General features: G+C 41.3%; 1 protein-coding gene across 1 annotated transcript in view; it reads right to left on the bottom strand.

Moving 5' to 3' along the window:
• The window catches only part of LOC120720978, a 77,345-nt gene that overhangs the window by 36,611 nt on the left and 24,885 nt on the right, over window positions 1–15,849 (bottom strand). Inside the window, exon 13 of the mRNA XM_040010960.1 lies at window positions 5,044–5,177. Coding sequence (XP_039866894.1) covers window positions 5,044–5,177 — 134 coding nt within the window. The remainder of the gene's footprint in view (window positions 1–5,043; window positions 5,178–15,849) is intronic.

The following is a 15,849-nucleotide window of genomic DNA, read 5'->3' as shown; positions in this document are numbered from 1 at the left end:
TCTATTTTTGGTAATTCCACGTCGGTGGAAACCCAAACAAAACTCGCATTAAGAGGCTCTAATGCCTGTGTCTCAATCTCGTGGCCCATGTCACCTACAGCCCACATAATGACTTGAAGAAATATTTATAAAATTGATTATTAAAAAAATTATTTAATATGAAGGCAATAGGCAAAGTGTTACAGGCATCGCCCTAACGAATGTAGCCTCATGGGTAAGCTGAATGTAGCCCAGTTGTAAGTAAGCTGCTAACACGCAACTGTACACTGTGTTCATGTTTTTCTCCAAAACAATAAGTTCAGTTAGAGCAGCTTTTCTCTGGCTCTCGCTAGCAAACTTGACTCAGACAACAAAGAAAAGCTAGTTTTCGGCTACGAGCCCAACACGGAACCCAACGTATTAGCCAGAGGTCCCTTTACTACGGTTCGGAGCCACGAACCTGTTTTATATTCGCGCAGAATAGTTTTCTATATGAGATCACTGCAAAAAGTGCAGCTTTACCTAATGTGCACCTACTGTTACTCATTTATATTAAGAATTAAAAATCTAGTTGGTATTGGTATGGCGAGTAACCTGCAGTAATAGTAATAAATCACACAGCAATAGTACATTCATGTAGTTGTAAAAAGCATGATAATATATTAAGTAATCCAAAGTATTCAGAATACGTTACTCTCATTGAGTAACGTAACAGAATACATTACAAAATACATTTTGGGGCATGTATTCTGTAATCTGTAGTGGAATACATTTTAAAAGTAACCTCCCCAACACTGTCTGCACATAACCTGAGATTGTATTATAACTATATAATGTTTATACATTAATATTATATTATATGAAGAATTGCTGATGATGCATTAAATAAAGACTGATGACAAAGGTGCTTATGACAGCTTTTGATGCATCACAGATGTAGCAGTTTTTAATGAGTAGATTAAAAATCAAAACATATAACCACAATAAATCGACTCTGTTGTTAGCTACCCACAACAAATAAACATATGGTCATATTTTGTTTTTCAAATTTTCCATATTCATTGAAACAAAGTTTCCCAAGTTGTTTGTCTTTAGGCTTGTTGGTTTGGATATGCCATGTCCTTCACTTTTCTTTGTGAAAAGACTTTCTCATCATTGTGTTTCCATTTTAAGGTCAAGTTTTTTGCCCATCTTGGTTTCAGAGAAACAATAAAGATACTACCTGTTGCACCATACAGGTCAAAAACATCCTGGGAATCTTTGAATCAGACAGAAAGAAAAAAAATGCCAGAAAGATTACATAAGTCATTGAAGTCTTGAAGGGTCTAACAGCCAAGATGAACTGGTCTAGAGGAAAAAAAGTAGAGGTATTAACAGTCTGTTGTCTGAATAATGATTACATTATATCCTGTTGTCTACCTCCAGACCACAGTCTGCACAGAAGTCAGGCTCCGGGACGCTACCAACCAGCTGCTTATGATGATGATGTTGCTGTTTCAGTTGAAGCTCATCCTTATCTGTTAACACAAGCACAGATTACATGTCCGACTTGCAGAATTAAAACCATCTCTCAGTATTTTAGGTAAAAAGCAAAGCCTGCTATGAATAGCATCATAGATTTGATAGTATTGGGTCAGCTACAAAAAAATACAAAATTTTTTAATTTGAATGAGCATAGTGCAGAGAATGGACACTGTGGTGGTGTTTGCAGGGTTTGTGAATTTGGATTGCTTTGTGCAGTGTTGGGCAAGTTACTTTTAAAAAGTAATCAGTTATATTTAATAGTTACTTCTTCAAAAAAGTAAATAAGTTAGTAACTGAGTTACAATATTATAAAAGTAACTAATTACTAGGAAAAGTAACTATTGTGGTACTTTAAAAAATGTTTAACCCTCTGGGGTCCAGGCTATAATTGGCTGTTTTTGACTACTTTTGATTTTACCACCACATTTCACCTTTAAAAAGTATTTATCTTGCCTTGTTTGGTATCAATCTTTTCAGCACAATCTCACATGTCTGGATTTACAATTATGTTTTCATTTTGACATACTGCATTAACATAATTAATGCACAATCTAAAATCAGACAAAAACATAAAATCAGAGTTGAAAAAGGTTATATTTTTTACTGTAACAAACACAAAAAGTAACAAATCATTTTTGTAGCTTGAAATGCATATATGAATTGTACATTGTAAAGCTGTAGCTCCTAAAACTTCCCCCTCTTCCTAAACAACCAAATGCCATGTTGCCATATCATATTTTGATTGGTCGAAGTGGTACATTTTTCCACCAATAGGAAAGAGTGTTTTTGCAAGACCCTGAGATACTTAAACTCCTCCAGATGGGGCAGTAAGTCGTCCCCTGAATGAGCACTCCACCCTTTTCCAGCTGAGGACCATGGCCTCAGACTTGGAGGTGCTGATTCTCATTTCTGCCGCTTCACACTGAGCTGCAAACTGCTTCAGTGTGAGCTGGACGCCATGAACCAGCGCACCCTCACTATACGTTTAAGCATCCTAGGTCTGTCCAGCAACTCCTCCACCATCTGATCCGACTTACCAATACATGGTGATCAGGTGACAGCTCACCACCCCTCTTTACCTGAGTGTCCAAAACATATGGCTGCAGTCTGATGATGCAAATAAATCATGGATTTATAGATCATCAATCTGCGGCCTAGGTGTCCTGGTGCCACGTCCACTTATGGAGACCCTCATGTTCAAACATGGTGTTTGTTATGGACAAACTGTGGTTTGCACACACCGCCACCCAGCACACACTCCCCTATGACGCCTCCTGCAGGTGGTGTAGCCTACAGGAGGGTCCCCATGGACTAAGGCCACCAGGCGCTCGCCTTCAGGCACTCTCTCTGCGCCTGGCTCCAGGGCAGGGCCCCGGTAACCCTATTCTGGGGAGGGTGAACTGCTCCCTGGATCTTCGACTGACAGGGGCTTTTGAATTACTCTTTGTATGGTTCCTCACACAGGACCAATTTGCCATGGAAGACCATACCAGCGGGCAAAAGCAAAAGACAATGTAGCCCTTGGGATCCCTGAGAAACACAAACACCTCCTCCTAGATAAGGTAGCGATTCCCCCTCGGTGGCAGAAGAAGAACAATAAATATGTTTTAAAGCCTTTTTTGCCATCTCACTATGTGCAGTGTAATAATGGAGATTACAATAACACAATATTTTCACAAACATGCCTGTGTTTTCATGCAAAGTGCCACAGGCCGGAGTTTGCTCGTAATAATAATAATAATAATAATAATAATAATAATAATAATAATAATCTTACCCTTTATTATGTTTGCTTTTTTCTGGATACAGCAAACAATGAAAATGAAGATCACCAACAGAAGAATACCTGATGGTGAAAGACAAAAACAACAGTGAACTATGCATGTAAAAAACAGTGAATTTGTGTTTTATTTCAGCATAACTGTAACATAACATACCTGCTCCAGCGCGCACTGGAATACAGACATAAATGTCACGTACCTCAGGGAAAGCTTCAAAACAATACAAGTAGAAAAATGTATTTGTAGATGTTTTTGATAAAATGGCCATTTTAGCCATCAACAGACAGTTGACACCACATAATATTCACAAGGCTTTAAGCATTTGTGATAAACTGGCTGATTCCTGAAACACTGCAAGCAAAGAGCATGTTTACCTCAGCTTTTTGATATCTTTCCATATACAGTATGAACCTGCTTAGGAGTTCAGGTTAATGCTGAGATGGACCGAGCAGTGAAGGAACTCCGACAGAGGTTAAAGTCAAAAAAGGGTTTTTTATTAACCCCATGATCCAGAATTGTGGTATGACCAAATTTGCAGGTCTCCATATAGGCTTGCTCCACCCCCTTTCCCGTGTTTGATGTTAGCTCATCAACCAAGGTAATGGGAGCAGCAGCCACTCAGAAAACAGAGATTAAATCATACATACATAACAATGTAAACTAAAATGTGCGCACTTATTTTAGAATACAGTATTATGTGATTGTATAAGTAAATACATTTAAACCAAAACCAATTCTTTATTACCCTGTAAATTAAATCCTACATTTAATAAAAGAAAAATGTGAGTGTAGTGTTATGTGTAAGCCTCTGTAACACTCATGTTTGACAGATATTACCACAGTGTGGCTGTAACTGCAGCCATCACAAATGCTTATCCTCCAGAAATTCGGATAAAAACATGTTTTGATATTTAGATTCTTTCTTCCAAGTTGAATTTAAAATGGCAAAACAGTTTTAAAATTGTTATGTTTTTTAAAAATTGTATCTATTTTTTTCTTGGTGGTGCACCCTGGATATTCACATAATGATATTGTTTTTGTGTTGGTTTCTGATTAAAAATAAATAAATAAATAAAATGACACAATTTATTCTTGTCTATCGAGGATAAAAATGACTTGCTTAGACCTTAGGAAGTTACGGTGGCCCTGATCAAACAGACTACACCATTACTGAGCTTGCGGATCAGTTTATTGAGTCATTTTGCATCTGCAAACCTCAACCTGCTGCCCCATCACGCAATCCTCTGTGCTGTTACGTTCTGTTACTTCATATATATAAATATATATATATGAAGCATAAAATATAAATATTGTACTGACCTGACCAATATTGCAACTAAAACTGACATTTTTTTGTGCCTCAATACACGTCATCGTCACTTTGGGCTTCTTCACGGGGTCTGAGCAAAGAAAATTTATATCAACACTAATGCTGATAATAACAAGTACTGTTGATTGATAAAACTGAACAGTAACTTTAAAATAAAAGCAAACACTTAATCACAGAGTGTGACTGGAACAGCTTCTGATACATTAGCACACTTGGTTGTTGTTATAGAAGAAGTACAAACACAATAAATATATGTATAATGTGTTGTTACTTACCTAATACACATAAACGCACACTTGGTAAATGTCCCACATTTAGTCCATCTGCATTGGTAACCTCTGGTCTGTATCGTCCTGACATGTCTTTGGTCAGTCGTGTCAGCTTCAGTGATCCAGTTGAATCCACATAATCATTTTCCCCCGTGATCACATATTTACCTCTGCGATAAAAGATTATTCTTGTGTCCTTGAACCATCTCAGGTTAGCTGACTCCTTCAACTCATGTTTAAGGGGCACAGTAAAGCTTGAGCCTGTTGCAGCATAAACACAATCATCCTGAGAGCCTTTGAAACAGAAAAGAAGGTGAGGAATCAGATGATATAATCAGATAATATTAGAAAAGCAAAATATGTGTTTGTAATTGCTTAAGAACTACAAAACCTTAACTTTTTTATTTAAAAAACAAGAAAGAAATATAGTACAGTGACAGACAGACAGACAGACAGACAGACAGACAGACAGATAGACAGATAGATAGATAGATAGATAGATAGATAGATAGATAGATAGATAGATAGATAAAATCATAATCAGTAAGATTGGATTTTAGAGCTAAAAAATAAACCAGACAGAATAATAAGATTATTCGTACCGTACCTGAGGAAGCAATGAAGTAGCAGCAGAGCAAAAACACAGCGAAGGTGGCAGCAGAAACCATCTTCTTCACCAATCTAATCACACTGGGCTAAAAAGAGCCGCCACTTTGCAGTATCAGTGTTATTTCCTGCCAAAGCGCAGTAACATTACATATGCATGTGTGCCATCATACAAGTGTAGGCATGTGCATGTATGGTTTTAAAAGGAAGTGACCCAAGAGGCCTCATCTACTTTCATAAACCAAACACCCAGAACACAGACTGTGCACCTTGTTTTAGCTTTTTGCTTCAGAAAACATACGTAAATATAACCAAAATATTTTCAACAGGTAACCAACAAATCAAATGCTAAATTGCTATAAAATATAAATGACTGTTGTTTTGAATTAAATTGTTTTCATAAACCTGAATGTACAAACTGATTTTTCTTGTGGCTGCTATAGAATCCTATCATTTGAACCTGATTTGTTTGGCCTTACTCAACCAGCAGAATGGCCGGTCTGGAGGCAACGTTTTTCCTGCTTTTGAGTTGCTACTAAACTGGACCAAGAGACAAACAATATGTTAAGGATAATTCGTATAAAATGTTTGAGCCCAGGCATTACAAAATTCACAAATGTCCATCAACGTTCCCAACGCCTTGGCGAGAATGTAGAAGCTAGGAGAGCATTGTGATTTTGGTGCCAATAAAGATGTATAGATATGTGATTGCAATATAGCCGATAGTGAAGAGCCCCAGAGGCTGCAGCTGGAGTTGAACTTAACCCTGAGAAAAGGTATTGGTACATGAAGTGTCAGATATGAGTGTAGCTTGTCAGTCCAATGTGTTCATCAACAATTGTAGGAACAGTGGAGACTGTGAGTGATACCGAGGAGGACAATGCATTACACATAAAGCTGATAACGACTGCACTGATGGAAAATGGCTTGTGCAGTTGCCAATTAATGGTACATCTGAGACATTTCCGATTAGCACAGATAATATTAAACTGTTAATACTAAAAGAAAGGGATGCCCAAACTCATTTTGGATACATACATTAAGAGGTCCATTTACTAAAGATGTACTTGGAGAACAGGTACTGGTATGATGAATTTAATTCTGATGAACTCAGAATGTCAAATAAAATCTTCTTCAGTGGTTATTTGATTTTTATTCACAACTGAATTCATTTCATGTCAATAGCACTGTTAGAAATATATCTACCTAGAAAATTTGTGACTTGTTCAAGACTCATTTTACCCGCTGTATGCAGATCAACTGTCTGCATACTCTTGAGGATGTGCACTGTTGTGCACCAGGAGGAACTCAGGACCCACTAGTCTGACAGTAGATCCAAGGATTTCATCCTGATATCTAATGGCAGTAAGGGCACCATTGCCTAGGCTGTAGAGTCATGGCCGAGGCCAACCCAGTCAACCAGACTCAAGTGCAGATCACACAGTGAGGCACGGGTGAGCGTAATTAACAGAACTTTATTTTCAAGGGGGAGACCATAATGCAACTGTGAACTATGAAAACACTGAACTAAGAGGAATAACATGAGACTTTAATAACCTTAGCAAACAGGAGTGATACTGAACTACGTGAAATACTAGATTTACAAAGGCAGTGGGAATTCTAACAAAGGAAATTGGTGCAGGGGCACAGAACAATACCACTTTACAATACCGCTTTGCAATACCACTATTCATTCACTCTCACATTCATACACTGGTGGAGGCAAGCTACAGTTGTAGCTACTGTATGACCGGTTTGGTAGTACCAGTCATGCTGAACGATGTTACAGGCAGCATAAGCTGGCCAATTACATCACTGTCTGCGTCCTTCATTTCCCCAAATTTGAAGGATGGGTCGGTGTATCCTTTGTGGCCCAACATATCCCAGAATTCATAGCGCGGCGTTGAGTGTGGATAATTAAAAAAAAAAAAAAAAAAATGGCGGATGGCTGAAACGGGGCAGCCGAAGAGTAAACTTTTAAAAGCAAGTACTGAATATTATGTCACTTATTTATGTGCATATGTTTGACAACGAAGAACTTTAAAACATTACTATTGGCCACATGTCGGCAAAGTTATGTGACATTAGTGATGTTAGTACTTGCAGAGTCAACTTGGTTTTAAAGCCTTTACTTTAAAATATATGCAAATCAGCAGTGTGTACACCTGAGACTGTCACCTTTTTGTCTGTCCTGCTCTCTCTCTCTGTTTCTTTCTCTCTGATTGTGTAATAAGAGTATGAACATATATTTATAAGTTATACTTGTGTCTGAATCCTGCAGCTTATCACACATTTGAGTTCCATCTGTGACAACTGCAAGTGTCCAACGTGAGGACAGGCTGAGGAACAGTTATTAGGTAATCCTCCAAAAGTTGATTCTGTCCATCTGGACGTAGCGTTTTCAGTGGGAGAAACGTTTCGTCACTCATCCAAGTGACTTCTTCAGGCTCAGCTGACTGCAGGTGTCCCCAGTCTTGTAAACAGTACATAATGACTGAAACCAGCCGACTGAAGGAACAATGGGGAGGTCAGTTCCTTCATCATAATTATGCAAATTCTCATGACCATTGATCAACAACCACTGATCAATGGCCATAAGGACTATTCACAGAGAGTTGGGGAACGGCTGCAATCACAGCATTGGGAAGGCGCCAAAAGAAGGCTCCAGCCAATCCAGGAGAGAAGGACAACTGCTGCCTAAGCTAAAACCTGTAGTGTTCCTGTATGAGTCAGGAGTATCGGAGCACTTGAGACGCATTTTTCTAAACACTACATCTCTGTGGGTTTCAAATCCCAATTGGTCCACCCCAAGGATCGGGTCCCCCAACACAAACAGAGTAACATACTGTACGCTGTTAAGTGTCATGAGAATTTGCATAATTATGGGAAATGAACTGACCTCCCAGCCCATTGTTCCCTCAGGCTACGTCCACACTAATTCATTTTCGTTTGAAAACGCATCATTTTGTCTTCGTTTTGGCCTCCCGTCCACACTGAGACAGCATTTTTTTTGCATTAGTAGCACTGCTGTGTTTGTTGCATCATATTGCTCATATGCTTTATATATTCTGAGGTAAGTTGATCTATAGTGTTACATCATATTCTATAAGGATGTTATGTGTTTGTATACTTTCTGCCCAGTTTGACCCATTTAGCAGAAGCCAGCCTGTTTAAGGCTCTGATATCTATTCTGTATGACTTAAAGCAGTTATGACATGGTCTGATTTTCTCACCCAATAAAGGAATATTTAATATATCAGTCTACTCTTCATTTTATCAGAAACATAATAAAGGAGCAATATTTGTCTCTTATATATAATACATCTATATATACACTGTCAAAGATACTTGTCTTTGAGTGAAGATTTAAGGTGATAGGAAATATAAATAACTGCAACTTCAATCTTTACTGAGGCTCAGTATTTGACATGGAGTTCAAGTTCACTGCTGCAAGTTTAATATAATAATAACTTTAATATTGGCCATATTATGTTTACATTACCAAAGTGAGATGACTTTAGTCTCATGAACAACATAAGCTAATTTTTATTTACTAGCTAATCTTAAAATGACTGTTCAGCACAGAAATGAAGCCCAACAATCATGTTCTTATAGTCCCGTGGTGTCAGCCTCAGATACTCAACAAATCAAACAAAGCTCAAATAAAAACAAACAAATGAACATAAAAAATGTCTCTGTCAAACAATGCTGTATGAAACGTTTCCAGCGATTAGTATCATGGTACTAGGCAACCTGAGCAGCTCGACGGAGGCTAGACCGTCCCATGTCACAAACCTCGCACTTCGCTACGTCGGCCGCGTCCTCCGAAGACCGAGAAGGCCGGGTCCTCCGAAGGATGCAGACCCTGAATTGGGACACAGCTATAACGTTGTTACCGGCTTCTCCAGACCTTTTCACATCTGTCACATGTGCTCCGGGTGAAGCTGCTATCTGGGAACCCATGGTAGACCTGCCAAATCTGGTATTCGATGGCAAATTCCAGTTGAACGCAATGGTGTTGAGCATTGAGCACAGGACCCACCAGAGGACAGCAGGCCCTCAGGCCACCCTCATGAAGTCTGTTTCAGATTATTTGGACATTCACACCAGTGTTCTCCTGGAGGTCATATCGTAGCTCTGGCACTGTTCATCCTGTTCCTCCTTACACAAAGGAGCAGATACCAGAGCAGTACTAGTGGATTTTGTAGATATTAAGAATGAGCGAGAATGAAAACTTCCATGAGTATTACATGAAAAAGTTATGTAATCTTTATTACATCAGCATTTCTGTACAATAGAACACCTGCAGTTAAAAAGGCCAAAACTATAATGATGAGAAGATTTATAGCTTATCTCTGAAGGTTTGGCACGATGAAAGGTAGGAAAAAACCCTTTTGGTTTATGTGTTACCCGACACTATAACATTAATGGAACACAACAGTCTGTTTTGTTAGACCTAATAGGCGACATCTCGGTTTCACTCTGACGTGTAACCTTAAAACTGATAAAAACAACAACTACACAAAATTAAAACAGCCACAAAGAACTGTTTTTGTCCTGCTGTGAGCAAAGATGGTAGTGAGTGCAACCAAATGTTTTATGAGTGTTTAAGAGAAAAAGGCTCTCTAGGACTATGTGTGTATGTGGTCTATAATATGCCACTTCTCATGTGTGGTTTAACACTCACTGCAGATACTGAACGCCTGGGGGGGTATAGGTATATTTTTCTTCTATACCTGTTTGTATGCAGCTGGTGTGGGAACATAAACATCAAAAATACTGTTTGTATAGACATGTTAAAATGCATGATTTGAACCTTTAAAAAAAAAAAAAAAATTAAATTAAATTAAATTAAAAAATTAAAAAAAAAAAAATGTATATATATATATATACAAAAACACCCAGCACGCCCCTGCGGGCGGTTTATCCTTCAAGCTCGGGTCCTCTACCAGAGGCCTGGGAGCTTGAGGGTCCTGCGCAGTATCTTAGCTGTTCCCAGGACTGCGCTCTTCTGGACAGAGATCTCCGATGTTATTCCCGGGATCTGCTGGAGCCACTCGCCTAGCTTGGGAGTCACCGCACCTAGTGCTCCGATTACCACGGGGACCACCGTTACCTTCACCCTCCACATCCTCTCGAGCTCTTCTCTGAGCCCTTGGTATTTCTCCAGCTTCTCGTGTTCCTTCTTCCTGATATTGCTGTCATTCGGAACCGCTACATCGATCACTACGGCCGTCTTCTTCTGTTTGTCTACCACCACTATGTCCGGTTGGTTAGCCACCACCATTTTGTCCGTCTGTATCTGGAAGTCCCACAGGATCTTAGCTCGGTCATTCTCCACCACCCTTGGGGGCATCTCCCATTTTGACCTCGGGACTTCCAGGTTATACTCAGCACAGATGTTCCTGTACACTATGCCGGCCACTTGGTTGTGGCGTTCCATGTATGCCTTGCCTGCTAGCATCTTGCACCCTGCTGTTATGTGCTGGATTGTCTCTGGGGCATCTTTACACAGCCTGCACCTGGGGTCTTGCCTGGTGTGATAGACCCCAGCCTCTATGGATCTTGTGCTCAGAGCTTGTTCTTGTGCTGCCATGATTAGTGCCTCTGTGCTGTCTTTCAGTCCAGCTTTGTCCAGCCACTGGTAGGATTTCTGGATATCAGCCACCCCCTCTATCTGCCGGTGGTACATACCGTGCAGGGGCCTGTCCTTCCATGATGGTTCCTCGTCTCCCTCCTCTTTCTTGGGTTTCTGCTGCCTGAGGTATTCACTGAGCACTCGGTCAGTTGGGGCCATCTTCCCAATGTATTCTTGGATGTTCGTTGTCTCATCCTGGACTGTGGTGCTGACACTCACCAGTCCCCGGCCCCCTTCCTTCCGCTTAGCGTACAGCCTCAGGGTGCTGGACTTGGGGTGAAACCCTCCATGCATGGTAAGGAGCTTTCTTGTCTTTATGTCAGTGGCTTCTATCTCCTCCTTTGGCCAGCCTATTACCCCAGCAGGGTACCTGATCACGGGCAGGGCGTACGTGTTGATGGCCCGGATCTTGTTCTTACCATTCAGCTGACTCCTCAGGACTTGCCTGACCCTCTGCAGGTACTTGGTGGTTGCAGCTTTTCTAGCGGCCTCTTCATGGTTCCCATTTGCCTGCGGGATCCCCAGGTACTTGTAACTGTCCTCTATGTCTGCAATGTTGCCTTCTGGTAGTTCAATCCCCTCAGTTTTGACTACCTTCCCTCTCTTTGTTACCATCCGACTACACTTCTCCAGTCCGAACGACATTCCAATGTCATTGCTGTATAGCCTGGTAGTGTGGATCAGTGAATCGATGTCTCGTTCACTCTTGGCATACAGCTTGATGTCATCCATGTACAGGAGGTGGCTGACAACTGCTCCGTTCCGTAGTCGGTATCCGTAGCCAGTCTTGTTAATGATCTCACTGAGGGGGTTCAGGCCTATGCAGAACAGCAGTGGGGACAGAGCATCTCCTTGGTAGATCCCGCACTTGATGGTGACTTGTGCTATGGGCTTGGAGTTGGCCTCTAGTGTTGTACGCCACATCCCCATTGAGTTCCTGATGAAGGCTCTTAGGGTCCCATTGATCTTGTACAATTCTAGGCATTCCAGTATCCAGCTGTGGGGCATTGAGTCATAGGCCTTCTTGTAATCAATCCAGGCCGTGCACAGGTTGGTCAGTCTGGTCTTGCAGTCTCGGCTGACTGTTCTGTCTACCAGTAGCTGGTGTTTTGCGCCTCTGGTATTCTTGCCAATTCCTTTCTGTGTCCCACTCATGTATTGACCCATGTGCCTGTTCATCTTAGCCGATATGATGCCTGACAGGAGCTTCCATGCGTAGTGGTTAGGCTACACGCCTTTGGAGCAGAGGATCGCAAGTTCGATTCCTGCCTGGGGCGTCTGTATCCAGTAAGGGTCCTAAGGCTAGACCCCCTATGCTAAGCGAGCCTACCGCAGACATGAGCGAGACAGATAAATATGAAGGCATGCCGGCTCGGACGTCGCCCGGATCAACAAGGTCCGCGTCAGGTGTTGAGGAACCAGGGCACCCTGACGAAAAGTGGGCTACTGGAACAAGAAGGCATCGGTGGGCAAGAGACGAAAACAGGGCGTTGTTGGAATGCTACTACGCAAGTAACCCCAGCGGAAGGGGCTACATGAATAGGATGATGGACCTATGGATATATATATATATATATATATATATATATATAATCATGTAACCATGTAAGTGAGGCAGTAAGTGACAATTTCACAACCTTGTTTGTGCAGCTGCAGCACTATGACAACCATCTCTGGAAAAAGCATCATTTGACTTTATTATGGCCTCCTCATGATCAAATAACTCTATGAACTAAAAATATGAGAAAAAGAAACGTGTTGCCCACAGCAGCTCAATGTGGCTAACACTAGAATTCACCAGCTGACACCTCATCCTCATTTAGGTTTGACAGCGTCTCTAGTTGGTAATGGCAGATGCCTGAGCAGGAACTGAGGCTGCAGTTTGGAGAAGCCCTCAGAGGAGACTGATGGCCCATCCCCAAGAAGCACTGATGACTGTCCGCTACAAAGGTCGAAGACTCTAACTGGTAGGCAGGCTTAAGATGACGAGCGGCTCGTGACCTCAATCAGGTTGTCAGGGATTGTACTAAACACTAGCACTTTATATAGCCTCTTAACTGCACTACTGTATAGTTCTGTGTAAATAATCATACGATAATTTTTAATTCTACAACTGTTTACAACTTGCATAGTTCCCATTTCTGTATAGCTGTATATCTCATATTTCTGTATAGTTCTTTATTTCATATTCTGTATAGTTTTTTTCATATTTATATCCTGTTCATAGCCTGTACATAGCTTGTACTCACTACAGCCTGTACATACTTATAGTTATAGGATATTCATAACATATTTCATACCATGTACATATTACATACCGTAATAGACTCATTCTGTAATATACTCACATATCTATATTATTGCTAATATATATTGTAATATATCTATATCATGGCTAAAGCACTTCTGGATGGATGCAAACTGCATTTCATTGCCCTGTACCTGTGACATGTGCAATGACAATAAAGTTGAATTCTATTCTAATTCTATTCTATTCTGAATGAAGTACCAGCATTATTGAATGTGCCAGCAAACATGAAAAAGGAACGCCAGGAAAAGAGATCAGAAGAAAGTGCAGATGAAGAGAAAACTTGATGAAAGAGTCCCCTCTTCTCTTCACCCTGTACACCTCTGACTTCTGCTACAACTCTGAATTATGCCACATTCAGAAATTTGCAGATGACACAGCCATCATGGGGTGTATCTGGGATAATCAGGAAGAGGAGTACAGAAGTCTGGTGAGGAACTTTGTCGCATGGAGTCACACAAACCACCTGCAACTCAACACCTCAAAGACTAAGGAACTGGTTGTGGACTTTGGGAGGTCCAGACCAGGACCACTGCCGGTTCAGATAGAGGGGGAGGAGGTGGAGGTGGTCAACAAGTACAAGTACCTCGGGCAGTGGGTGGACAACAAACTGGACTGGTCATGCAATACAGAGCACCTGTACAAAAAAGCCCAAATCCTCAGGAGGCTGAGGTCTTTTAACATCTGCAGGAAGCTCCTGAGGATGTTTTACCAGTCAGTGGTTGCTGGAGTACTTTTCTATGCTGTGGTGTGCTGGGGGAGCAGCACAGCAAAGAAGGACTCATCCAGGCTGGAGAAACTAATCAGGAAGCCGGGCTCTGTGGTTGGCATGAAGCTGGACACTCTGGTGACAGTGGCAGAGAAAAGGACACCAAAGAAACTGCTGGACATTATGAACAATGCTGGGCATCCTCTGCACACGGCCACTAACAACCAGAAGAGTCTGTTCAGTGACAGGTTGCTTCTCCCAAAGACAAGAACCAACAGACTCAAAAACTCCTTTGTCCCACACGCCATCAAACTGTTTAACTCCTCTCTGGAGGGGAGAGGGAGGGGAGACAGGAGGACAAAGGAGGGGGAAACAACTAAGCTGTAGTGCCTCTTCACTTCACCGTGCAATTACCTTTTGTGCAATACTTTTTGTTAATAGTCAACGGTGTAATAGACTCCATACTTGAAATGTGCAGTTCACTTGTATTTGTATTTTTATTCCTATTTATTCTATTTATCCCCTTTGTGTGTGTATGTGTGTGTGTGTGTATGTATATATATATATATATATATTAGGGGTGCAACGATATTCGTATCGATATTGAACCGTTCGATACAGTGCTTTCGGTTCGGTACGCATATGTATCGAACAATACAAAATTTGTAATTTATTTTATCAACTTTCCTTCTGACGATGCTGTCTGTGTTGAGCGCTCAGTGAATCTGCGTTCGACTACTCCGCCTAGGCTCGACAGTGCAGCCTAGGCGGAGTAGTCGAACGCAGATTCACTGAGCGCTCAACACAGACAGCATTGTCAGAAGGAAGAGCGCAGGGCAAGCTAGCGAGACAGAAGTTAAGCTCTCCTTACATGGCAAATTGAACCTCCCCCACCCTCATTCATATCTGGCGTTTGGAATTATTTTGGTTTTCATGTGACGTATGACCCTGAAGGTAAGCGCGTCATGGACTAAAGTAAAACAGTATGTTGGATGTGCCACGCAATGCTCAATTACATGGGTGGGAACTAGTGTGTTAGCGCAGTTAGCTCGTTAACGTGTTGGCCGTCTAGCCCCATGCACGGGGCGATCAGGGGTAGCTCGTTAACGGAGATTTGCCGTGTTGTGGCGTTAAGGTCATTTCAACGAGATTAACCTGAAAGCACTAGTGGGAACACAACGAATATGACTGCACATTTACGCCGACATCATCCTAGTGCAAAGACAAAAACAACAAGCATGCTACTAACTTTAGCCGAGTCATTTAGACAGCTGTTAGCACATGATTCTCCTTATATGTTTAATATGCTGCTGAGAATATAGCCCAGAAGAAGCGGATAGTATAGCTTTTATTTTGGAAAGAGACATTTCTCTGTAATAAACTCTCTTTTACAAAGATGAGTGATTCCTCAATCAGATACAGGGCTCGCAATATCGCTAGCCCGACGTCCCGGGGCTAGCGATTTTTTTCAGTCGGTTTACCAAAATCTATCGCTGCCCTGCCCGTCGGGCTATTGTAGGAAGGAAAAATATATGTCAATGCTTTTGCATTCTTTCAGAAATGTAGCTGGGTAATTATGTCATTGGCATCGGTGAGCCACTGTCAATATGTGACATATTGAAGTCGCGTTTGAATTTGCGCTTGTTTTTTTGCTTTCACTTTGCAATCGCGCGAACTGTGTATAGAGAGCGACAGCACTGATCTG

This window comes from Simochromis diagramma, unplaced genomic scaffold (assembly GCF_900408965.1).
Source record: "Simochromis diagramma unplaced genomic scaffold, fSimDia1.1 OVJJ01000381.1, whole genome shotgun sequence".
NCBI lineage: Eukaryota > Metazoa > Chordata > Actinopteri > Cichliformes > Cichlidae > Simochromis > Simochromis diagramma.
The sequence above is the reverse complement of the archived record's forward strand: the minus strand, read 5'-3'. Positions and strand labels throughout refer to the sequence as shown.